Genomic DNA, 26,527 nt, shown 5'->3' with positions numbered 1-26,527 from the left:
ATGGAATAACCTAAATTAATGGCAAATACATGCTAAAAATATGCAAAGGAAACCTGCTCCCAGAACTGCTGCTCTTTTAAAACATACTCTTTGATTTTGTGTGGGCTGTAATTACAGATGAAATTTTGGACAACCTTTCAGACAATTCCTTAGAGATTTCACTTGGTCTTTATCCCATGATGACACTGTCACCTCACTGAGGGCAAGCACTATTCTGGAGCTATTAAAATGAACAGGACTACACAGAGAGAAAGGGCAGCTCAATATGAGTAAGAGGGGCATAACCTGTTCCCTGCCAACATAAACACTGTGTTTATCACAGTCCTGATAAACTGAAAATACAGAAGAAATCAGATAGGACTCTCTTTTTCAGACTTACACAGCCCAACTACCCCAAATCAAACCCATCACTTTCAAATAACAATCCTGCAAAGGTATGTCCTTAACCTGACCATAGACACACGTTCCATCAGTTAACTAAGACACCAGCCTGTTTGATTTGGCTTCCACAGACTATTTAATTCACAGTGTCCACAGGTGCACCCATGTAGTTGCAGTTATGGTTCTCAGCAGTTGCACTACAAACCTCTATTTCAAAGGTTTACAACTCTCCTGCAATGGGGACACTCAAGCTTTCTTCTTTAAGGTTGTGTTATTCTTCACTGTTACATCCCCTTAAAAGCTGGAAAATAAAATCTCGTTTCCTATCGACTTTGCCCTTCTCCAGACAGCAAACATTGTATTTTGCTGTAGCTTTAGTGCACATGTCTCTCTCCTATTTATTGCCTTCTTTTGAGCACCTACCTGTATCATCATCATCATCACTTACCAAAGAAGCACCTGCACAAATCTGGCAAGAGGGGCAGAAGCGTCTGTGAGAGGATGTAGCATCACTCCATGGAGGGTAGCACAAACCTCCATTTACCTTGGCCAAGCATCCCAAGGTAGCAAAGGGATAATGTGGAGGGAAAGCTACACCCAGGGCATCACACTACAAAGCTCACAGCTTATTCTGCCCCACCACAGAAGCAAAGGCAAATTGGGATGAGACCTGCTCTGACATGGCATTCCTGAGAACAGCCTGAGCAGCCTCTCCCTCATTTCCTGCCTTACTGAGCCAAGTACACCTGTGCAGGGACCTGAGGACCCCAGGGTTGCTCTTCTGGGTGCTGCACAGCAGCTCAGAATGGGATCTTAGTAACAACTAGGGCAGAAAAAGGGACAATTATTATCTCCATCTCACAGGGACTGACTGAACACAGAGCCCTGATGTCCACAGGCATTCCAATTTGCCAGAAGGACTTTAACCTATCCCTTCCTACACAAACAGCCGGGTATAGCTGGTATTTCTAGAGCCTGTCGCAGAATTTGTTGTCCTGACCATCATGAGTGGTCTTGTGGGACATGCTCTAAGCCACACACTCAAATCCCAGCTATGATTTTGCAGACTTTTCCAGCTTGTGTATGCCAGCACAGTCATGAAAAACAACATTCCCTCACATTTCCTTCTCCCTCCCTCACCTCTGCCCTCACAAGATGCTTTATCTCACAGGGAACCACACCAGCATTTTAAGAGGTTATGACATGACAGCATGGCAGGATGCATCTGGCAGAATAAGGATTTGAATCCAAGCTGCTTGTGGCCCAATCGAAGCCCAATTTTCCTTTTATCTCAAAGGAGATGCCTAATTCCCAAAGGCAGAGACCCAGCCTCTGTGAGGATCACAGCACAGTCTGGGGCCCTGTAAAATCACAATGGCAAAGACTGGAAGGTTGGACCTCCTGCCTCCTGTGTAGGAGTAAAACTCCCTGCAAGGATGTGATAAGGGACCTTGAAAAATTAACCTTGCAGAGTTCCTCATCACACAGAGGATCCTGACTACTATTTTTACTTGGCAGCCAGGCACTTCTTCAAAATCAGGGTGGTATTTCTTGCCAATTTTGAAATCAGGACAAAGTTCCATCTTAGCTTCAAGACCTCCTTAAATATTAAACAATTCATAACGTGCTAAAACTGCAACAGATTGCACCGAAGCTTCAAATTCTAAATTAATACCAACTTCCCACCCACTGACTCCCTGGGCAAAATCCTGGAAGGACAGAAGCAGCAGATTAACATTTCAAAGCTGAGCCCCAGCCTTCTCTCAGCTATCTCTGGGTCTCCAGGGCAAACAGTCACTTCCCTTGCTGAGCAGTCAGGAATGCAGATGGCCTGTTCTTGTTGTGGCAAAATCCTGTCACCCTTAAAGGGATACTGGTATCTCAGGGAAAAGGAGTCAAAGCTGATGTACCCTAGGGAAAATTCAGCATAATCTGAGAATACAGGAAATATGCTAAAAAAACCCACAAAATTTGCAGGCAGGTTAAAGAAGGTAATGGTTTGTGAAATATATCTGCTAAACAGAGGCATCAGATTTATTTTTAAGTGTGAACTACAGGCAAGTCAAAGAGGTTTTGAAACATGAGCAGTGCAATATTAACGTTGACAATGCTTCAGTAATTAAAAACATGTTTTACTTGCATAAATTACATTTTCTTTCAACTAAACACTCCAAAAATAATCCAAATGGATCCAAATTCAAAGAATCACATTTGTCTACTGACATCCCTGCATTTCAGAAAACACATACTCCTCATTTCAAAAGCCTGGTGACTGTTGAGCACAGAGAACTTCTGCATTTAATTTTCTGGCTGCATTTATAATATGTGAAAATATTCAAATGAACCACGGAGATTCCTAGGCAATCTCTACTTTCCATCAACCACAGACAGCTCCCAGCCCTCACCAAGGATGACACCTCCCCAGCCATAAGTGCAGTCATTACCTCCCCACCGCCTCTGGAATGTAGTTCCCTATCTCCTGCTTTGCTCTGGCTCATATTCCTTCTTTTGCATGCTGTTCTGAGAGATGTAATTACTACAGAAAATAGCTGATGAAAGTCCTTCATTTCAAATTGCAAACGTGCCTCAAAATTGCTGTACGTGTTCTTTGTTAAGGCAAAACTTGTTTTAGAAATTATCTGAAGCCTCCATTTTTAAGACCTGAAAATATTCAGTATTAACTTCTGGATTTTTTTTACAGCATGTGAGAACTGCACTGTGTGTCAAATTCAGGCACTATCATAATGCTTGAATTAGAAAAAGTGTCTAATAAAAGGAAATGGATGTCCCATCCCTGGAAGTGTCCAAGGCCAGGTTGGACGGGCTTGGAGCAACCCGGTCTAGCGGAAGGCGTCCCTGCCCATGGCAGGGGGTGGAATGAGGTGAGCTTTAAGCTTCCTTCCAACCCAAACCATTCTGGGATTCTATGAAATATTTGTAAATATATCTACCTAAGGAAGGATCCTACATGTAACTAGTAACAGCCAGTCCCAAAAACAGTGAGATGCTTTATGTACAAATATTGCCAGGTTATTTGCTATGATAACTGGTTGCTAATGTAAGAAGCCATTTGGGTATAGAAATATTAATATTAATCAGAGATTAATTAGTTATCTGGGAATACTAAAGCAATTTCTTACCAAACCCAGAAAGACATGAGTTATGCCTCCAAGGATGGGTAAGAAGAAAGACAAGATCCTTGATGACTAAGAATTGTGTAATTTCACCAAGAGTGTTTGAAGAACATGAAGACTTTGATACAGAAAACACAAGTGCTGAGATTGATCTCAAAGAGTTGTCCTCTGATAAATTGTGACAAAACTGAGAGCAGAAGCTGAGACAACAATGAAGAAATGAAAAAGCCAAACAGTTTGACCAGAGACTGCAGAAAAATCACAGACTTCCCACTTTTGGCAGACACACTCCATGGAGATGGACCCCTCTGGGCCCTTGGGGTTCACACAGGCAAACCATGGTGCCTCTGAACCGTGGTAACCACGAGCATGGGTGCTCCTCTGAGTGGGAAATACTTGGCACAGTCACATCTCAATTATCCACGGACAATTTATCCACTGCATGGATGGATTAACCACAAGACACAGGAGGACACCGGCACTGGTGTCACGTAGAGCTGCCTGTGCCCTTTAGTGGCCTTGGACACTTCCAGGGATAGGACAGCCACAGCTTCCCTGGGCAACCTGTGCCAGGGCCTCACCACTCTCACAGCCAAGAATTCCTTCCCAACATCTAACCTTTGTCAGTTGGAAGCCATTCCCCCTTGTCCTGTCCCTTCAGGCCCTTGTCCGAAGCCCCTCTCCAGCTCTCTTGGAGCCCCTTCAGGCACTGGAAGGGGCTCTGAGGTCTCCACAGAATCTTCTCCAAGCTGAACACTCCCAGCTGTCCCAACCTATTTATTAACAGGCCTGTCACAAATACTTGATTTAAGTAACCGAAATTACTTGGTAAAATAACATTTAGTTAAGATTATTTATCTCTGTTAATATATAAACTGTTTAAGTTATTGCAGACACTGAACAACCTTTCAGTGGACACCACTCACCAACTTAACATCTAAAACACCTCTGCAATATGGCTCACTGCTGGTTTTAGCAACAGTAGGGAGCAGTTTTAATTTCCTGAAGTAAATGCCTGCCCCAGAGCAGAGTTAACTGTGAGCAACCCCCAATGGGAGGAGCAGGGAAGAGGATGTGAATGCCTCTCCCATCCTCCCTTGTCTGATGAGGACAGACCATTCAGCAAGGCAGGGCAAAACCTCCAGGAAATACATATAATGGGAGTCACTATTAAGCCTTCATCAGCTCTGGGACAGCATTAAGACTTGGCTCGTTTTCCTTTTCATTTTAGTGATTTTGGTGATAAAATTACTTGGCTCTGAACACTTCAAAACGCCCTTTTCTCTGCCACATGAGATACTGTCATGTTTTCCCTTGCTGTGCTTCCCATTCACTTGCACAAATTATCTTTTCTTCTTCTTTTAAATTATGTTAAAATAAACAATGAAAATATACAAAGGAACCTATATTCTCTTATTGAATAATTAGATGCTATCTTTGAACACACAGCCAAAGTCTGACATCCAATAAATCCAAGACAAAGCTTCAATTAGCCCAGATAATGCCCATAAACCCAGCAGTGCTTTACAAAGATATGTAAATGTCAGCACCTTCATTTTGCAGGGAGAAAATAGAGTGCTGAGAGCAGACGTGGTCAGATCACATCACATCCACGAATCCAGACCCCTTTATTCCCAGACTAATCAGTATCTCTTATAACAGTGTTTCTTTACACACTAACATTCAACTATGCTGTAATATACATCAACAGACAGGAAATATTACCCCCAATCCTTTGGAAACAACTGTGATTTTTCTGTCAAACAACTGAGTATACATTCACTCTGCTTATTTGCAAGTTTTATGAAAAGCTGCTCTTCTAATTAAAATCACAGAATCATTAAGGTTGGAAAAGTCCTCCAAGATCATTGAGTCTAACCTTTGACTAAACACCATCTTGTCAACTAAACCACAGCACTGAGTGCCACATCCAGACATTGAAATACGCCTCTAAAGATCTAAAGAAATTGAAAAAATAAGACATCTGAAGATTTTTAAAAATTGAGGAAATTTTCTTTTTTTAGGAAAGAAAAATAATCAGGTTTTGGACAATAACAAAAAAACATCTCAATGATTATCTTTGGCACTCAAAAGTGAAAAAAATCTAAGATTTTATAAGTCTTTATCTAACTTAAAAATAAAAATATCATTAAGAAACAAAAGTTGCTGAATGCAGAACGAGACAAAGAAACAGCTGGGCTCCAACTGAAGAGAGGTCCTGACACCCAACGATTATTTTCTGTCCTTTGCCAGCATCATCTGCCCTCATGGACTACGAGTCTATTTGTAGATACAAACCAAAACTCTGCTCTTCCTACACCACATAAATTGTGGCTGCCCCATCCCTGGAAGTGCCCAAGGCCAAGCTGGACAGGGCTTAGAGCAACCCAGTCTAGTGGAAGGTGTCCCTGTCCATGGCAAGGGATTAGAACTGGATGAGCTTTAAGGTCCCTTCCAACCCAAACCATTCTGTGTTTCTGTGATTCAAAGTAGCACAAGAAGCAGACTTCAAACATCATACCAAGGTGTGCACACCAAGACTCAGAGAAAGCTTTAGCTTCCTCAGTAACTCTGCTAAGCTCTGACAATCCACAGTCCAGCTTTATCCAGGTAAAACTACTGCAGAAATCCACAGAGAACAGTCAGGCTTTGGCCATGCTGCAGCATCCAGAAGGGAAAGAAATGATGGCTGTAATACAGGGTGAGCTGACAGAGTTAACAGGCACCACAAGGAGCTGCTCAACAGAAAAAGCAAACTTGGAAAGAAAAGAAAGTGGTTAGTCACGAGGGATTATAATGGCCCATAGTAAACAGTCCGGTTCATCAAACAAACAAAGCAAATTCCCCATCCTGCAAGATGCTGGGGAATTCTCTGAAAGGAAGTGCAGCCTCTCTGCTTTCAGTGCATTCAGTCAGTGGGGATTCATGGTGAGAAGCACCGGCTCCCACGAGGGAATACTGAACCTCTGGAGGCATCCAAGATGAGCACAGCACATGGCTCACAACCCAGAGCACAAACAGTAAGGTGCAAATGCACACTCCCTTCACCAGTGGGTTTAGAGAGACTTGCAGAAGTAACTTCAAAAAATAAACCCTCCCTCACGTAACTCTCAGAGCTCACCAGCTCCTACTTCTCGTCAACAAAAACTGTCAGTGCCTTCTGTTCTGGGTTGCAAAAATAAAAGCTCAGAGCTGCAGGGACTGCGTCCTGCCAGGAGTCCCAGCTCGGCACATTAGGTTACACAGGAAAAGCCTTCGGAGGCCTTGGACCTGTGTCTGGGGTTTGAGGAATGTGCAATTAAAATCAGCTGCTCCTAAAGTGGCAGAAGGGTGGAGGCTGACAATAATAAACTCATTTGAAAGCAGTGTCTTCTCCCCAGCTCTACCAGATACCAAATTAGAAACACTTCTGGCAACATTTTGTCTGCTGCTTGTGAGGCAAAAAGGAAGAGACTTGCTAAATTTCAGCTGACAGGCTTTTGCATTTTTCCCAGGTTCAGCCACAGGCACATCTGTGGAGTGAGGAACGTCCCTGCACTGGCTTCAGTGGACAAGAAACAAAAGGCCCAACCAAGCACGGTGCTGAAGGCTCTTCATTCACAAAAACATCCATTTCTCCATAAAATGTCTTTGTTGGACTCCCTGTAACAAAGACTCTCAGACAAACTACCAAAAGCAGCTGCTGGTGGCAATTGTCAACAGGGAATCAGCGCTGACCCTACCTGGACCAGAATTAGCTCACCACAATTAGCAAGATGGGTACGAGAGACCACATCTGCACTGTCATTTGGAGTCATAGAATCATGGAGTATTCTGAGTTGGAAGGGACTTACAAGGATCATCCCAGTCCAACTCCTGTCCCTGCACAGGACAGCCCCAGGAATCCCACCACGTGACTGAGCATTGTCCAAACACTCCTTGAGATCTGGCAGGCTGGAGTCCTCCAGTTCCATGTTGTGCACTCAGCAGTGCAATGTGCTGACACTGTGGACACACTCAGGTGAAACCCAATCACACAACACTAAGCATCCACAGATTTTAGCATGAATTTCCTATTTACTCCCATACCACACACCCTACTTTAGGCTTTCAAACCAGTGTGGCTACACAAAGCTGAACCTTTCCAGAGCAAGCACAGCTTCAGAGCAGCAATGCTTTCCCTCTGCATAATGCTGATTATTCAACCAGGACAGGCAGGCCCAGCAGATTCTGACAGATGCCTAAGGGAGGGAAATTAACCCAAAATTCAGACAAGTGAATCTCTGTCGTATTATGCAGCCTCAGGATATAGACTCATGACTTAACTAAGTAGACTCTTCCTCCAGACTATCTCCTACAAACCATCACTCTGTGTTAATTGTGCTTCTGCACAGCATCTCTGCTCAGCACCGAATTTAATATGACAAACTAGGAGCTTATCGCAGCAGCCATCACACGATGCAGTTTGATAGGAGAGGCTCAGAGCCTGCTTCCAGACAGCATGACCCTTTTCCAGCATTTTTATAGATTCTTGCATATATTTACCAGAAAACACCACGGCAATGGGATAATGAGAGCTACCAGAAGTGAGCAGCACTGTGACCAGCAAATCTGATCCTGCATTAGGAATTCGATGGGAAGATCAACAGGGCCAAAGCCTTGAGCATGAACATTTTTGATGACAGCAGAATGGAAAAGCCTTAGAAATAGGAAGAAAAAGTGAAAGAGACAAATCAGAGCAAAAGGAGGTGATAAAAGGAAAAACAGTGATCAAAAACATGGCTGGGTGAGGAGCAGCTTGGAGAGGTTCACAGAAGGGATCTCACTTTCTGGAAGCAGTGGGGAGTAGAAAGGCAATTCAGACAACTTGTCCCAAGGTGAAACCACACATGAGATACACAGAAGCTTATGGGATGGACATCCAATGGGTCCTCAAAAGCCAGCCTGCATTCCTCAGCTATCCACTGCTGCAGGGAAGTGGATTCAATGACCCTGAGTGCTCCAGCCAGTCCTACACTGCTAATAGCACAGGTTCCTCCCTATTCTAATGCTGGATTATGCAAAAGACCATCCAGAACTGCCAAGTCAGGGCTTTGCATTATGACTCCAGAGCCCAGCAGAGCTGCTGTGATAAGGCATTAGCTGGACACGCCGCTCTCATTAACCTCCTCTCTGTGTTCACTCCCCACCACGCTGGGCAAAACCAGCCTCCTGCTCTCCCTGTGTGAGCTGTGCTCACACAGCTGATGCACAGGACATGACAGGAGTTCCAGCCCTCCTCAATCCCCCCGTGCCTCTGGCACAGCCGGATTTCCTCAGAGACAAAGTCTCTGCCTGTAGTGAAGTCATTCTTCTAAGCCAGAGGTCAATGTGGAGATCCCTTTTGAGGTTACATCAACTCCGAGGACACGTTTGTGCTCCACAGGAGAAAGGTTTAACACATTACATTGGACACAGAGCAGAACATCAACTGAGGAAATTACAGGACCCTTCTCCAAAGAGAAGAACTCCTGTAAACTCTCAACACTTGTACAGACTATCAAATGCAGGGCATATTTCCAGTCCTGCCTGACCTAGTCATCCGTCTTGGAAGAAAACGAGATGCTGTAATATTTGTTTTCCAAGTTGAGTGCTGAAAAAGAAACTGCTATGACCCAAAGCAACAACTCAAATCAAAAACTTCCAAAAATACAGTTCCAGTCTGAAAAAGTTTGCTGCACTCTTGGAATGTTTACCACAATAAATTTCGAGGGTTACTGGCAGGTCATGCATGAAAATTTGACTTCGGAAAGGGTGATTCTGACAATGTAACCTAAATTTTAGCTACTCTTGAAAGTGGACTGTAAACTTGTAAGTAAATACACATTCCTGAGGAATAACCACATTCAACTTGCAAAGTAACATTTAAAATATCTCAGAAGAGTAGATGAGTTGCTGTGGTCCCACTCTCAAGAGTGACAAGACAGGAAAACAGCAGCCTGAGTGCATGAGCTTGCAAAGAGCTCTCCACGGAGAGAACCACACACACATGGAATTTAATGCCCAGTCCAGGCTAACATTTGATCAAGGGAGCTCCTTGTCCTACAAAGATTCTGGAGAAACACAAATTCCCATGCCAACTGATTTGCAACACAGAGACCTCCAAAAGTAGTGGGTTTTGCATGTAATTATTTTCCTCTGTTATCAGAACCATTCAGGTCAACAACCTGTCAGTGCTGCAATTTCTTTCCAAATGGTAACCAGAATAACTGTGCAGACCTTCTCCAGCCCTCCATGTTCCAGACATTACTTACAGTGGTGTGATGAGAGACGCTGCCTCCGATGTTGAGGTTTTTGAGGAGCTGTGGAGAGCCTCCATACTGTCCCGAGATCTGCTTCCTGACCTCTGCAGCCACAGTTCTGGAACAAGACAGGGACAACATTATCTCTGTAAAAGACTCACAATGAGGATGATATATCAGATATGCTTCACAGTGCTGCTGGAATGAAAGCAGTGCGCTGGTTGGAACGAGGGTGTCATCGGCCAGTAAGAACAGATCCTGCATAATGAATTCCCAGGAATCACAAAACTCTCATATGTACACATTCTTAACAGTAATTAATTTTTTTTTCCTTTTGTGAGCTGCTCTTTTGTGCACATCCGTGGCAATAAAATGCCCGTGACCCTAAGCACAAATTAACTTGTTCCCAGCAGGCTCTTTCCAGTTCCTACCAAGAGCTCTCCTCACCCCTTAACAGTTCCAAACCTGGTCACACAGCTGCTCCTTTACTCTGCATTTTCAACCCTTGCTTATTTTTGGGTTTTGCAGTCACAGTCAGACAAGGGACCAGGAAACAAATGACTGGGTCATACAAAAAAGCGTTTCCTTTTCCATATAGGAAACGTAAAGGTGGGACTGTGGTGTTTAGCAGAGGAGACACTGGCTAGCAGGTCACACTGCCTTGTGGTCTCTGCCAGCAGAATTCCCATCACTGGGCAATTTTCTCACCAGGAAGGAAAAACACAGAGCAGCCCTTTCATACCTGAAGGGTGAAATCCACAGTGTCCCTCCGGGGTTTTCTACTTTCCCCAAAACACCACACTGTCACTGCTAAGGCTGAAAACACAAGAGGTAGGTAAAACCACCTGAAGGAGGAAGGAAGAATAAGGAAGAGCACAACAGAAAGGGAAATCTGATGGTCAAGGACTGTCTTAAAGAGCCACAGGTCCAGCCCTACCACAGCCATCCAGACATCCATCCTGTAGCCCAGCGGGAAGCTGCAGCTCCTCTCAGCAGGGATAGCAAAGTTTCTGCTGACTACCTACAGGACCTCACCGTGATGAGAGTGCTGCTCTCTAGGAGGCAAAACAAATTTATTTGTAACGAACCCACTCCTCAATCATCATTCACCACATTGCAGCACTGCCATCCACTCTGGCTCCCAGAAGGAATTACCATCTCCAAAGAGACACTAACCAGTCCGTAAGACAGATGAAGAGGCTGCAAGGACATAGGTGATTATTTTCTGCTGTATCAGTGATCTTTGTAGGAACAGCATCACGGCTGAGAGACTCCCTCCTGATCTCACCAGGGGAACATGCTGTGTGTCAGGATAGCACACAAGCTGCTAAAATCCTGTCAAGCAGATGGTTAACTGCCCCTGAGCAAAACCTTGACACAGGGGTAGGCTCCTGGTTTTGGGATTGCTGGTGGGCAGGAATGGAGGAAGCTGGAGGCAACTGCTGTCCATGGAAGAGAAGGGAACTCTAAGAGGGAACTAGCTGGGACAACCAAGGCTACCCCAGAGAGCAGATGTTTCCTCAGGCCAGAGGATGGGGATAAGATCAGCCAGAGGAAGCATTATTTTGTCTTTTTAAAAAGGTGGACTGCAGAAGGAAAAAAAATAAAGTTTTATGTATTCTGGCTGCAAGAATTCATTTCCTTCGTGTTTGCCTTTATCCACAGGAGCTGATGTTTTCACTTCTGAAGGGTGGCTTCTGAAAACGGACCAAGCAGCTCCTGCTGGTGACAGACAATATCAAGGAAAAACCATCCCCCTGCTCCCACCACGTGCACACCCACACATACAGACACACACGTGAGGACAAACCACACGTGCTGCTGGCATTTGTAGGAAAATTTGGAATGTATTAAATGGCTGCTTGGCACGGAAAGCACTGTGCATGTGTGGCTGATGATTTAAAAGTTTGCCCTCGGGTTGCAGACAGGCTCTGCTTTAAAGCAGACTCTCACTCGGTGTGTTTTGTGCCACTCTTGACAATGCACAGAGAGAGAGCCCTGGCAGGAAAAATCAAAACCCACATTTCGCCACACAGCACGACACAGGAAAAACTACCAATCCTTCCCCATTTTCAAGAGACGTTTCCAGATGGAAAGTACAGCTAGAAGAGGAAATCTGTCCTCAGCTGTGAGACCACAGCCGTGCCTGGCCGTGTTACTCAGCGCCTGCTCCTCATGAACCCAAGACGTGCTCTGGGACAGACCCCGGAAGGGCTCTCCATCCTTCCTTCTCCTGCCCGTTGGGCTCAGCTGGGAGCTGTGCTGTGTTTGAGGCACAGCCTGTCAATACACTCCAACTTGAAGCAGAAACAAGCCCAGCTGCAATCCCTGTTGCTCAGGGGCACTGTGAATTTGCACGGCTGTGACTGCACTACCCGACATCATCACGGCTGAGAAGGGCGTTTGGTGCAATAGGGGAAGAAAGGTGGCACAACAAAAGGCTGGCACTGATCAACCATGTTGCTGCCTCATTAATAACCTCACTGGACATTAAAAGTTGCCCTGAAGTGTGACCACAGAAAGTCAGAACTGAACCTCCAATAGGTTTCACCAAGACACCATCATCACTCTCAAGTCTTAAGCACTCCTGCCTCTCCACAAGTACCAATCAAACCTCTCCCCATGTGAAGCAAATACATACTGTCTAAACCTCAAAATTCCTGAGTGGAGTCTGCAGGACTTACTACTACTTATTCCAAGCCTGCCTGCAGTCTAATCCACAGCTCACATTGTCTCCTTTCTGTATCACTGCACTCACAAAGGTATTGGACCCCATTTCCCTACTGGAAAGCATCATGTCTGACATTTAGCAACCATCTTCTAATGTAATCTGATCACTAAATGTATTTATGTGTAATCTATACCCATTTGTTTTTGTGCCAACATTATCAGGTTCAATAGCTCTCCTCCCACTCCTTCCCACTTGCCAGGTATCCCCTCCCAGCCTTCCTTCTGAGCAAGGGCAGAGCCTGCAACAAGCTTTGGGCTCCCTTGATCACCCTGATGGCTCTCCTGTGTTTGCTCCAGTTGGCAATCACACCTTTTAGCAGGTGTGCTTCATCCTGACCACTCACTCCAGACAAGAAGCAGAACCTTTGTACAACCAAATGAGAACTTTCCTATTGAGAAAACACCTCAGCTGACTACTTTTAGGGCTGTTTCCTTAGTGCTTCATCACAGAGGTTCCCAGTTTCCCTAAAACTAATACCACCTGGTCTAGTGGAAATTGTCCCTGCCCATAGCAGAGGGTTGGAATGAGATGAACTTTAAGGTCTCTTCCAGCCCAAACCATGTCCATGACAAACTATTCATGAGTAGTAGTTCATGCTATACTATAATCCTGAACACCATTTTTAACCAGAAGAAATGGTGATGTTACACCAAACCCAATCAGAAAAAAAAAAATCAATTTGGTAGAGCAGAAGAGCCATTAAAGCTTTGATAATTAAAAGGACAAATAAAAACCTGTCTCCTTAATAACTATCCAATATTCAACACATAACCTGGGATCCTCAGACAAACATTCCAGTTAATTACAGCCCACAGCCTCTCGAATGTTGAAATGTTTAAAGTACATCTTCCCCAGTCACTTCCTTTCTGACCTTCTTCACTGGTTAATTATTGTGTGTGCATTGGTTCACACAGAAAAAAAAAAAATCCACAAGGAAGAGGAAAAAAATTCCCCTTGGAACTGGCTTCTAAAGGAAAACAAAACTGGTCATTCTGAAAGTACTCTGAGCTGCAAATATACCAAAATGAAACCATTTGTTTGCACTCCCATAGTTCTTTACTACACACAGAAATGATTTCTGTTTCTATGTGGCCTGCCTGGTCAGAACCAAAAATTGTTCCTTCTTTTTTTAATTTTTTTTTAGCTTAAGCCATGCACTGGAAATATCAGTTGTTTTTTCTGCCTTCCCAAAAAAAGGCTCCCCAAGACCTGTCTGGTTTTGCAAACCAAAGTTAAGATCTCTTCCCTTTCACAGCAAAGGTGGGTCAGGACACAGCCTTGGGATCACCCACCGAGTGATTTGAGGAAGCCTCTCTTCTCCACAGCCCTCCCAACTTGGAAAAAGCAATGCAAATTGTAAAACTGTCACTCCTGCCTGTTCTTCATCTTGTGTGTCACGTGCAGGCACTGCACACTCAAGGACCCTTTGCCTCTTGAGAAAGACAGCCTGGCACAGTGAGGCATCTGTGCAACCAAAGCTGCTTGTTCTCCCTCAGAGCAGAGCAAAGCAAACTGTATTTACACACAGTTTGCTTTTTAAAGTGAAAGCATCACCCTCTGCTCAGCTGTGTAAAACTGCACGTGGCTGGAGGCATCTGTCCTACTATACTCAGTCACTGAGCTTGGATGTGAATTCCCAAAGCCCCGTGGCACTGGCTGGCTGTGTCTGTGCTGCCACTGCAGTGAGATGACCTGTCCCTCTGTCCCTACGTGCTCCACCTGGGCTTTCCTGCCTCCAGCCCTGCTCCATGCAGGTGAGTCACCAAGTAAGAGTCGTACTGGATGAGGGAACCTGCTCCAGGGAGAACTCTGCCCTGGATTTATCCTTCCTCCTAAACCCGAGGTCCTGTTTCCTTCCCAGTGAACTCCCTCCCCTTGGAGTGAAAAGGGTTTGATTTACAGCTGAGGAAATACCCAGCCTGATCCTGACTGCTGCCGGGTACGTGTGGGTTCTTAAATTAACACAGATGAGCAATAAGATATTCCCTTTTTCTTTACCATTGATTAAAACAGAAAACACCACGCAATGCTGCCTGTGGTGTTCTTCTGATAATATTTGATTATTGAGGCTGAAACATCACCCCTGGGCTGCAGTGAAGGGAATGAGCTCCCAAGATACCCAACTGGGAAAATCACGACAGGACTGGATTCCGCAGGAGATCAAAGTCACATCTTGCACTAAAAAAACCCAACCACAGAAGGAAGCAGCTCTGTAGCACAGCCCTGGAGACCAAATATTGTCCCTGCCTTCTCCCTTGCTTTAAGCAGTCAGGGATTTTCTTGGGCTTCCCAGAGCACCCCCGACTCCCACATGAGACATCCAGAGTGGCTGAACAGGGCCAGCCAATGTGACTTTGGGAAAGAATGGGAAAGGGCTGCTCTGAAATTTCTGCTTAAAAATCCCTTCACTTATCCATGACAGTGTTGTGACTGCAAATGGCACCTGGATGTGGGAAGAGCTGTGATGAATATCCTGCTGTGACCACAAGGTTTCTGTCCCAATTGGGTGCTCCTAGAAGACAGTGACAGATCTGTTCTTGGTTTCAGTGGGTGCAGGTTTCACACCTGGGGCTGGGCAAAGGTGGCTGTCAGCCTCCCCAGCACATCCTACAGGCAATGCAAAAGGGCTCTAAATGAACATAAATGTAAATTTGGCCTTCCCAAGTCCCCTTTTCCAGCACTCCATCAGTGTAAAGGGAGCTGCAGCAGAAATAAACTGCTCATTCTGAATGTAGTGCCATAAGTGTTTTCCCCTCAATTCAAATCCATAAAGGAGCTGTGTCTGCTCCAAAAATCTGTCCATTTACAATGTAAGAGCCCTGGATAATGGGGAATTTCCAAATCACTGAATGTCTGTAAGCCAGGGCTCTGCTGAAGACCTTCCCAACCCCAGGCAGCAGCACCTCATGGCACTGTGGGGTTCCTGTTCACACAGAATCACCTCAAAAGGGGCTGGACCCATGAGGTGAAAACAGTTTTCTCCAGACTCCATGGAGAGCTGGAGACAGGAAAACTGAAAATTCTCAGCAAGAGAATGCAGAGCAGTGGTAAAAACAAAAATAACACTGTGGGCTTTGTGTGAGGCTGAAACACGCAGCAAAGCAGAGGGTAAGCCAGGTGTGTTGTTCCAAGTCAGAGGAATCCTCTTTAACTGTGGAATCAGTAAAGGAAAAACAAAACTCTTTTCAAGGCAAAACACTTCCAAAATGGTGATGGTCTGACCAAAGAAGCAGTTCTGGATTCCCCAGATAACCCAATCTCAGGATGGTCCAAGAGCAACAAGAAGGCACTAAGTTAGGGGCTCGGATGAAAGGTTACATGAGTTTGTCCAATATGCGTTTGTTGTGTGATGTTTAAATGGCGATTTTTCTTCTTTTTCTGTATTTGAACTCTAAAAGAACATGCACACCTTTTCCTCTGCCTGCCCCTGGAAAGACTGGAGTGCTGTGATACAACATGCTTCAATTACCAGGACATTCAGGAACACAGAACTGACCTTTCTGGTGGTGGGGTTTCCACATTCCATTTCTCTGCCAAGCGGCCCCATACCCAGGAGATGTACTGGGATAATGCAACTGGGAATGTGAACAGGACGCAGGTGACGGGGTGAGCGCTTGGTGGGGACAGTGCAGAACAACCCCAGAGGCGCCAGACACAGCACAGAACACCCAGTCCTGGTAAGAACAGCTTTAAACTGCCAGAGGGCAGGGTTAGACGGGATATTGGGAAGAAATGCTTCCCTGTGAGGGTGGGGAGGCCCTGGCATCAGGTTGCCCAGAGGAGCTGTGGCTGCCCCATCCCTGGAAGTGTCCAAGGCCAGGTTGGATGGGGCTTGGAGTAACCTGGGACAGTGGAAGGTGTCCCTGCCCGTGGCAGGGGGTGGAACAAGATAATCTTTAAGGTCTTTTCCAACTCAAACCAGTCTGGGATTTAATGAACCTGCCCCTCAAGAATAACACAGTGCTTGTTCATTTTTTATTGAAACTTCTTAATGAGTGAACTTTACTTCTGCCAGTGCATATCCTGCCTCTCACTAACCCTCCTCAAATCCCCCAAACACCACACAGACTGAAGAATCAGTAAAGTACCTGTGATGGCCAAAGGCCAGGCTAAAAACCTGTTCTGCTTTAAAGCCTTCTAACAGAAAACCCAGCAGGACCTAATCATGAAGATACCTTGTAAAAGACAGTATTAAAAAGATATTTTGAAACTGTTGTGGCAATCACTGATAGCCCCTCCCCAGTATTTAAAGACTCAGATGCAATGACCAGGCATGGCACAGCACCAGCATTCTGAGAGGACCCTCGAAGTGCAGTACATTGAAGAAAGCTGGTAAATCAGAGCTGTGAGACCACATCCTTGGTCTTTCCAAGGAACCGGACAGCCCATCTCATGTTTCTTTTTCTACCTCTAAGTAACAACCAATTTAGAAACTTGCAGCTGTTTGGTAGGTAGGACTAAAGGAATTTCACGGATCTGAATTGCATCCCACTTGAAGCACAGATTATCAGGCAAACCAAGAGCAGCACCAAGAATAAGCCACGTCTTATTCTTATTTCCTGTGAATAAGACAAATACTATGTCTACCTCCATGAGTAAGCCAAACCGGAGGGCAGAGTGTGAAAATGGGACAGATCTATTCTCCTTTAAACAATGGAACTGAGGAGGGCTTCCAGCAGCCACCAACACAGCTCCTGGGACTTCCATATGCTGCTTGTTCAAATCCCTTATCCTCTGAAATAGTAACAGTCACAGCAGCACATCCTGTGACAGCCTGAGAAAGGCAACAGCCCACTCTGGGCACCTCTGGGTACAACATCTCAAGTTTTTGCCTTCACAAGCACTGCACGTGCAGCCCATGCACCAGGAACTTGAGGTTTCTCAGAATATGACACTACAACATGGGAAATCCCAGAGAGAAATACAACAATCTTACAAATAAGTGTAAAAGAAAGAGTTGAAGATGCAGCTGCCTCATTGCAGACCACCCGGGTCCTTCTGCAGCCACAGGTGAACCACACGTGTCACAAGGCCCACCTCTGCCCACATACACACACTGCTGCCTCTTGGCTGGTTTGAGAACACATCGAGTGGACTGGGGGAGCCCAAAAGGTGCCCAGAGGTGGCGCATCTGTGCTACAGCCCCATGAACTCGCTGCACCGGGCGGGAACACTGAGCACCACAATGGTCACCCCAGGGCCATTTTATTTAACTTCCTGCCACACTCTGACGCTCTCACTTCTAGCCTTGTCTCTCATGTGACCATTTCTATGACTACAATCAAAAAGCAGGAAAAATGGTCTGGCAGCAAATCCATCTCTCCCCATTCCTTGATCTGTCACGTTAACCCCTGGCTACTGCACACCAAAATCTGCAGAGAACCAGGAGAGAAGAGCAATGTTTTCAGCCCTGTCTCCTGATCACGAGTGGAGTGGGACTGATGTCACTCCTCTACCTCCTACCCAGCCTTTTCCTTTGACCTATTTCTTTGTCCATGACCCTTTTCCATCACAGCTTCTGTAACTGCAACTATTTGTACCTACAGTTTCTCACTCAATGGCATGAATGATACTGCTTTCACTACTGTCCACAGCCTCCTGAACAGCACAGACAAAACTGATGGTTCTCACTTTCACTCCACTGCCAGTCACAGGTAGGAGAGGGACCACAGTCACCCAAGGCTACCTGGTCACACGTGAAAACAGAAAAACTGCGTTCCCACCTGGAACCACAAGCCTAAATTGGAACACACCCCTGCAGAAACCTGCTATTACCAGGTAATTTTCTATAAATTCTCCTCTTTAAAAATACAACAGAACTTTGGAAAATCCGAGGATGCTGAACCCCGCGAGTCTCGGCCGTGTCCGAGGGGCTGTGCCACCGCGAGCCAGCTCCGCTCTCACACAAAAGGACGTCGCTCCGAGGGAGCTCCCTCTCCATTTTACAGCCAGGGAGGAGGTCGGTGCTCCAGGTGCGGGGCCGGGAAGCGGCCGGGGCCGGCAGGAAAGCGCCCATTGTGCGGCGAGAGGGGCTGCACAAAGCGCCCGGCCCGCCTTTGTTAGCGGGAGCGGAATTCCACGGCTCTTTTCCTCCTTTTTTTTTTTTTTTTTTTTTCCCTCCCCCGCTTCCCCGGCGGAGCTGCCCCGGGGGGGCGGCCCCGCTCTCGGCGGTCACCGCGCCCGCTCCCGGCCCTGTGTTTCGGGCGGGGGGCGCGGCGGCCCCGCGGCCCCGTCGGGGCGGACCCTGCCCGGCGCCCCGGAGGCCGGCAGGGCGCGGGCGCCCGCGGGCCGCGCCGGGCCCGCGAGCCCCGGGGCGCGGCGGCGTTGGGGCCCCCCGGGCGGGCCCGTCCCCCCCGAGCCGGCGCGGCCCCGGTACCTGCTGATCTTCTGCGCGAAGGCGCGGCGCTCGGCCATGGCCGCGCTGGGGCTCCGCGCTGCCGGCCCGGCCAGCGCTCGGCCGCCGTAATGCTCCGCCGAGCCGCGCACCCGCGCGGCGCAGCCCGCGCAGCTCCCACCCCCGGCGCTCGCCGCGCCCGCCCGCCTCCTCCCCCTCCGCGGGCAGGGGCCGCTCCTCGCAGATATACGGCGGGGCGGGCGGGCCTGGCGCGGCGGGAGTGTCCCCGTTCCCGACCCCGTCCCTCTGACCTCCCCCGGGCTCGGACGGGCTCCACCGAGCGCGTCCCGTCCCCACCGCGGGGCCGCTTTATTCCCATGTGACAACTGAGAGGGTGTGGGGTTGTTCCCGGCACTGATGAAGATCTGCTGGGGGTTTGGGAAAAAGGCTCCTCAGCCGGCTCACGCCGCCCAGCAGCTCATCCCGGCCCTCACCCAAAACTGCAGCAGGGGTCCCGTGTGTGCTGACCCTTGGGGGCACCTCACAGAACCACTGAACCAACTGGGTTGGAAAAGACTTCTGAGATCATCGAGCCCAACCTGAGACCAAACACCACCTTGTCAATTAGACCATGGCACTGAGTGCCATGTCCAGTCTTACCTTAAGCGCCTCCAGGGATGGGGACTGCACCACCTCCCTGGGCAGCCCCTTCCGATGTCTGATCATCCCTTCTGTGAAGAAATTCCTCCTGATGTCCAACCTGAACCTCCCCTGGCACAGCTCAAGACCTCACTGGGTGTTATGGGTCTATGTAGCACATCTGGGGATCTTTGGCCACCGACATACCCACCCTGCATGGCACTGAGGACACCACTGACCACCGCGGTCCTGCCTGCAGGGACACCACTGGGCTCTCAGTCTGTCCTGCCCTGTACAGTACCAACTTTTCCTTCAGAAAGGCTAAAACTCATCCCTAATGATGATTCAGAAGACGGTTGGAAAAGTGTAACATCCACCTTCCCATCCAAACAGGTCATTACTACCAGTCTCTCCAAACGTGCTGTATTTGGGGTCATCACAATGGAAAGAGGGATAGAGAATGGGGAGTTAAAAAAACCCACTACTTTGGAACTTCTAAGCATAGGACACGTTCTAGCAGTTAATTCCAAGTCACTGCTACCCTGCATAGGCTGTGCCTTGATCTAAACCAGGGAGCTATTAATAGTAACCCAGGAAGTGTCCAAAAGCAGGAGTGCTAATTCACCCCACTCCATCTGTTTGCATTGTGTGAATGTTTCCCACATACTGAGGACACTAATTCTTCCCCTTGCAGGAGCCACTGATTTCCAGCTGCATATAATTACTCTGCTTTCCTGTTTGTGTGTGTTTACACAGGGAATGCCAGGCCCCCAAATCTCCAAATATATACGTGTGAGTAACCTCAGTGGATTTAGTCAGGCTCTGTGCACACACCAAGTGAATCCCATGTGGGTAAGATTGTGACCCTTGACAGAAATGTGCTGTTGTGCTTTACACAGATGGAGATCCTGAGAAGCAAAGACCAATTCTGCACACTGAGAAAGGGATGCTCTTCTCCAAAGGGGAAGGGAAAAAATATCCCACAATATCTGCCAAGACAAAAGACTTTTGCTCTGGAATTCCTGCCTCCATGGAGAATTGCACATCAGAGAATTCCATCACATAGAGTGGATGGGATAAGCTGTTTACCTTCTTATATCCACATAAATTGTGGTTGCCCCATCCCTAGAAGTGTTCAATGCCAGGTTGGATGGGGCTTGGAGCAATCTGGTCTAGTGGGAGGTGTCCCTGTCCACGGCAGGAGATGATCTTTAGGGTCACTTCCAACCCCAAACACAGGATTCTATGACCAAATTCTCACACACAGTGTGTGTGCTCACAAGAACAAAACATGAGGGACTACCAGGAATGTTTGTCTTTCCTTCATTCTGTACGGAATTTCCTTTCCAAAATGGCATCAGTCTGAAACACAGGAGGGCTAATTTAGCCCTGTCCTAAGGCAAAATGTCCCTGCCTAACCCTTTGAGACAGAAACTGGGAATCCTGCAGTTCAGAAAGGGAAACTCTTCTCACTGCCAGAAGGTGGAAAGAGCAGCCCAGCTCCAGCAGCCCTGACATACAGAGCACTAAGTATCCAAGGTCCACCAGAGACCTCTTGGATTTTAGGTTTCATTTTCCCCTCCTGTCAGTTGCTACCACAGAGAGAAGACCTTGGTTAAGCCATGGGCACTGAGTTTTGATGTCACCTTTGCTCATCCGTCTGTGTCTTGCTCTTCCTTGACTTTGTTGCTCAGAGCTGGGCCAGATGAGCTCCAGACAATATAATTGGGTTAAATATGAACAAAATCCCTCAATTAATAGTCAACATCAAGTGAATTCCAGAAAAATAACAGATTCCTCATTACTTTTCAGACAGTAATAGCCCAGCAAAAGTCTACGGGTAACTTCAAATAGTAAGAGATCACTGAGGTTGGTAGAAATGTACACATGATCTTGTACAGAGAACCAAGAGCTTCTCTAGATTGTCTGAATTTTGCAGTGCATGAAGCATTAACCAAAACAAGTCAAGGAAAAAGTAAAGAAATATGAGAAAAAAAAAAAGATGTAGTCTTTTACCATTATAAATCCAATAATGCCAAACATTAACATTCATGTTAAAAATCCTGCCCCCATATCCCTGGTAAGTCAGTGATTGAGGAGGAGGTGTTATTTTGGGTACCAGGGTGAGTGCTGCCACTGACAGGCACAGAGCCACATAACCCTCCTGCCTCTTGTTTCCTCATCTTAGAAGTGAATTAATAGAAGGAAATGCTTTGTCTGAAGAAACAAACTCAAGCTTTGCAAAGAAGAGAATGTGACCAACTGAGCACAGAGACCCGTTACATGGACTTTCAGTCTGCCAAAAAAATTTCTCCAGGCATCTCTTTAGGAACTAACAGCTCCCTCTGATTCAGAAACAACTGTTGTGTGCAAGTTTTTCCTGTGGAAGATGGAACTATTTTCTTTTACTGGGGTGAAATTGTACGCAATAGATGAGGTATTTGGAGTATTGCACTGCTTATTTTTCATGACGTTGTTTGTGCTTTTGGGTGTCTGGTATCTCAGAATGAGGGTGAAGACAAAGACCAGCCTCAGTGGAGGGACTGTGTTCACTGCAATTAATACCTCCAGACAGCCCAAGTTAATTTAAATTAATGTTTGGACAAAGGCTACATATTTCTAGCAACCAATTTAAACCCTGGAACTTTATCAGCATTATGAGGATACTGATTAGTTACTCTCCATGAACACACTGTAATCCTTTACCATGTTTTAGGAAGCAAAGAAGGAACCTGATTTGTTCTACACTGGATCCCAACGGTGCATCAGCCTTTGAGAGACATCACTGCTTCCAAAATGGAATTCCATCTATGCAGCCATCATTAACAAGGACTTGCTGCTCCAAGGAAATGGTATCTTAGAAGCTGGGAGTGATCCTCACTTGAATTGGTGCATTAGCACTGCACCACAGCAAAGAAAACAAAAAAACCTTGGGAGCTGAGAAACACTGTGAAAGGTGATGGTCTGCACTGCAGTTGTTGCACTTCCCTTTCAGTCAACTTGCTGATTTGGGGGCTGGGGGAAAAGCCCAGCAACTTACCAAGACATGGACTGTCACATTGAAAGTCACCTTTTAGTCTTCTCTGATAAACTATGTAACAAAAAGCTGAGGAATGAACCATTGAGTCTACAACTGTGAGCTGAATTTGGGCTGAGCATCTACCCAAAGTTCATGGCGTGGACACAGGGATCTTCCACCTGGAGCTGTGGAACAACGGCTCTTACACTGAAGACGTGGGAATGAAGAAGCATTTTGACCAATTCTCCAGGGTACCTGTCCATGAACCATGCACATCCTTTAAAACATGTGACTAAAATGCTTTTTTTTATTGAGAATGACTTTTACTCAGCTATAATCAAATCTGGTAAATGCATCCCGCAAACAGAGATGTAACTCCTTGAGCCTGATATACGTAATCTTACAATGAAAAGATTAGGTCCTGCACAAGAAAAATCCCTTTGGATTGTAGCCATAAAACATTCTGACAAAAGTGAACCGCTCTGTGCCTTGTTTTTTAGCAAACTATTTACTGAGCCCATGGCTTCCCTGTTCTCCTTACGTAAACTTCCTCAAGGCAAACACACTGAAAACATTTTCCACGGAAAACGTGTCCAACATAATTCCATAAACAAAATAGTAAACAGGGACTGCAAATGCAGAGAGCCACCTCCTGGCAGCTACGGGGAACGAGTCACACTCACGAAGGGCCAAATCTCTGCTTCTTTTGCCAAATAATGTGTTTAAGGACAAGGAACTACACGTGTAATGTGAACTGCACAAGCAGAGGGATCTTCTCTAGACATGTATGGCAAGAGAGAGGATGTTGCTGTTCTCAGAAAAGGAGTAGCCTTGTCTGCCCAGTGCCCAAATTCTGTTGGATGAATGAGAAACCAGGAGAGGAAAGGAGGAGTGAGGACTCTCCAAATGCCTGCAGCCTTTGCTATATCCCTCACATTTATATTATTTCCTTCATAGATCCACAGCACTGTCCTAACCTTTCTATAGCCTTCTTCAGATAGTGGTATTTGGTGTCAGCTTCCCTTTTGCCTTTATTCTTTGTCTTCTGAAATTATTTACCTTCAGAGTTCTTCATTTTAGTAGATGGGTGCATGAAGTTCAGTCTCCTCAGAGGAGGACTCACAGTCTTCCCAACTGAGCTTCCATCAATTTCTGCTCATGTTTATCATTTTCAGGCACTTTATGTTTCTACTCCAGCACAGCTTTTGATCTCTCCCAGTTTAACACTCTGTAAATGCCACTAATGAGCTCTTTATTTCCTCCTCCAAGAGGAAATACAACCAAGATCTTACATTAAGGGCAGCCTGGGCACAGACTCTTACAAGTATCCTGCTGACGCCTCCTCTTCCCTGCCTAATCCTGGGATAAAGAAATCTGGTTGTGGGTGGATTAAGTGGTACAAGCAGAAGTGTGCTGGCTACTTTGGGGGAAGACAACCACCTGAGCAGCAATCCAGGCTCACACTGCCCCTTCCACTCTCATTGCTGCTTGAAAGGATGGGGCACAAGTTCACACAGCCCGGATTCCCATGTTTTTCTCTTATCCTGTTCCAGGGTCTCTTTTTACTTCCACAAAAACTGGAGGTATTTAGTATCTCTGAGGCTCTGCAAACTTAAACTTCAGAGCAGCTTCAAAACTTTCCAGAGGGAAACAGATCACAGATGGCTTACTTCCCTAGGAAATGAAACTAAAAATAAATGAGGAAAAATTCCCTTCTCTCAGGCTCTGTGACCCAGGGTCTGCTCTGCTCAGACAGCAGCCAAACGGGTGTTTGAGAAAGCACATTTGGCCAAATGTTTAATGAGGTTTTCTAAATATATCGTAGATTATTGATGGTGCTCAGATGAATTCCCAGATCAAGTAGGACAGTGGGAGATACAGGAGTAGGAGCTTCATTCCCCACTGCCCAGTGTTCTCTTACCACTCTGCAGTATTTGGTGGATAATGTTGTGTATCTCCATAAATCAGAGAGTATCTCCTCTAATTTTAAGTCTTGCCATTGCCATTTGGTGTCTACCTATTAAAAAAAGCAAAAATAAATTGTATTTCCCATGAACATGGATTTTAAATATTTCCTTCCTATCCTACATTCATTTAGCACAACTGAAGCTCAAGGATGGTTGGCATGGCCTTCATGCCATTAAAATGTTGAAAGTGTGAACTCTGTGACATTTGTTAAAGTTTGTTGAATGAAGAAGTTTTGTCCCACTCCCCTTGCAAATCTTTCCCACAGAATTAGGAATTAGTGAATGTGAAGGAAACTCACTCTTTACACACAATTATTTGTGTAATCTGAGTGATTATCTGGCAACCAAAGTTTTGTTTAGCATGAAAAAAAAAAGCAGAAAATAAATATCTTCCTTCTCATAACCTGCCTGCCTGAGGGATTTCCAGTGTATATCCAGATGGCACGTTGTGTCAACTCAGGGCATCAGGGCATAGTTATTCCATTTCAGAGCAGGAAGGTGCAGGCAACTGATTTCAGGCAAGGGAACAGCCACTTCCTTTGATGAACTGGGTAATTCTTTGTTCAACATTTAGCCAGATCCAAGCCACGTTATCTACTCAGCTCTCCACATTCAAGCCCATACACAGAGAGACAAGCACATTTATCTTTGTCTTCGAGAATAAAAGCAAAGATAAAACTTTAAACAACTATTATTCCTGAAAAAGATCATGAAATTCTGGTTGCAGGAGGCCCATTTCCTTCTGCACTGATAGATCACCCACTATCGTGGGACCACAGTTTGTTTACAACAAACAGCAACTTGGGGTTTATTTTTAAATCTTTATCTTTGCTTGGAAGCAAAGGGCAAGCAGTGAGTTGAAAGGCAGGGAAGGATTAGAAAGGTGATCTGCTACATCCCCACTTCAAGCCAACAGGCAGAACCTTTGGAACATGATGTTGTCTGATTTGCATATTAATACCTACGATTGTCTTCACTGACTGACCCTGCTATGTGAAATATATCCATGAGATTGCCGAAAAAAGCACTGGGAAATACACAAAACATCTACTGTTGGTATTTGCACTGAAGCTAAATTTTAGATCATGTGCTGATTATAAAAAATTAAACTCAGCCTGGTCATTTCTGACCAGCAGAAGGCAGTAAAATCACAAAATGGAAAAAAACCACCTGACTTTGCTTCATGAACATAAAATTGGGCTGGTGAGTACACAAAGAAAGCAGGAACATCATCCTTTTATAGGATGTTGAGCTGTAATGCCAGTTCCAGACAGTCGAGAAATTCAAGTCAATCCTTCACAAATCCTGCACTTTTTTTTTTTTAAGCCCTTGGCTCCTGATACACCCAATGAGTATTTTTAAGCAGCTTAAGACAAACAGATTAATGAAGAACCTACTTTAAAAAACGCTAAAAAAAAACCCCAGATCCCTCAGGGGAGTGAGAGGAGATGCAGTGGCTCCCATGTGCTTCAGAGAAGAAATAAAGCGGTGAATTGAATCGGAGCACAATCTTGGCACGGGCTGGACTGGACACTGAAGTCCTCCGGAGTGTGGAGATCTGGGAAGCATTTTGCCCTAATGCAGTCAAAAGATACCGAAATAAAAAAAAAAAAAAAAAAATCAATAAATACAATGAATAATCAAAACAAAACCCCATAAAAAACCACCAAAAACCAAAACAACAACAAAAAACCCCACATAAAACCCCCAAACAAAACCACAAGAAAACCACCAAAACCCAACCTAAAACCCCCAACAAAACAAAAAAATCCTCTCAAAAAACCCCAAAGAGAGAAATGCTGTTAAGAGGGCAGCTGCCGATCCCGTGACGGGCCGGGCTTCCCGCTCTCGCTCGCCTTCCTGAGGTTTCGCCTCCAGCCACAGCCCGGCCCCCCCGATCCCCTCACCCCACTCCGCCGCCCCCCTCCATCCTGTTCCCCCCTCCATCCTGTTCCCCCCTCCCTCCTTTTCCTCCCTCCCTCTATTCCCTCCCTCCTCTTCCTCCCTCATTCCCTCCTCTTCCTCCCTCCCGCCTCCCAGCCGCACTCCTGCCGGACTACAA

At 46.0% G+C, this 26,527-nt stretch overlaps 1 protein-coding gene and 1 long non-coding RNA gene across 15 annotated transcripts in view; both read right to left on the bottom strand.

Moving 5' to 3' along the window:
• DOCK7 (dedicator of cytokinesis 7) overlaps window positions 1-19,030 on the bottom strand; it is a 95,985-nt gene extending 76,955 nt beyond the window's left edge. For 13 of the 14 annotated variants that reach the window (XM_064665001.1, XM_064665002.1, XM_064665003.1 and 10 more), the window contains exons 1-2: window positions 18,883-19,029; window positions 9,788-9,893 (exon numbers count right to left, since the gene is read on the bottom strand). In XM_064665001.1, coding sequence (XP_064521071.1) covers window positions 9,788-9,893; window positions 18,883-18,920 — 144 coding nt within the window. In that variant the 5' untranslated portion in view covers window positions 18,921-19,029. Of the gene's footprint in view, window positions 1-9,787; window positions 9,894-18,882 lie in introns of all 14 variants that reach the window. The other variant, XM_064665013.1, reaches the window with a different exon arrangement.
• Window positions 19,031-22,785: 3,755 nt separating this feature from the next.
• LOC135419021 (uncharacterized) lies at window positions 22,786-26,406 on the bottom strand. Its single transcript, XR_010432783.1, has 2 exons — window positions 26,373-26,406; window positions 22,786-26,040 (listed from the first exon to the last, which is right to left on the bottom strand). It is a non-coding gene; the product is annotated as an uncharacterized LOC135419021 (long non-coding RNA).
• Between the last annotated feature and the right edge of the window lie 121 nt (window positions 26,407-26,527).

Source organism: Pseudopipra pipra, chromosome 9 (assembly GCF_036250125.1).
Source record: "Pseudopipra pipra isolate bDixPip1 chromosome 9, bDixPip1.hap1, whole genome shotgun sequence".
NCBI lineage: Eukaryota > Metazoa > Chordata > Aves > Passeriformes > Pipridae > Pseudopipra > Pseudopipra pipra.
The sequence above is the reverse complement of the archived record's forward strand: the minus strand, read 5'-3'. Positions and strand labels throughout refer to the sequence as shown.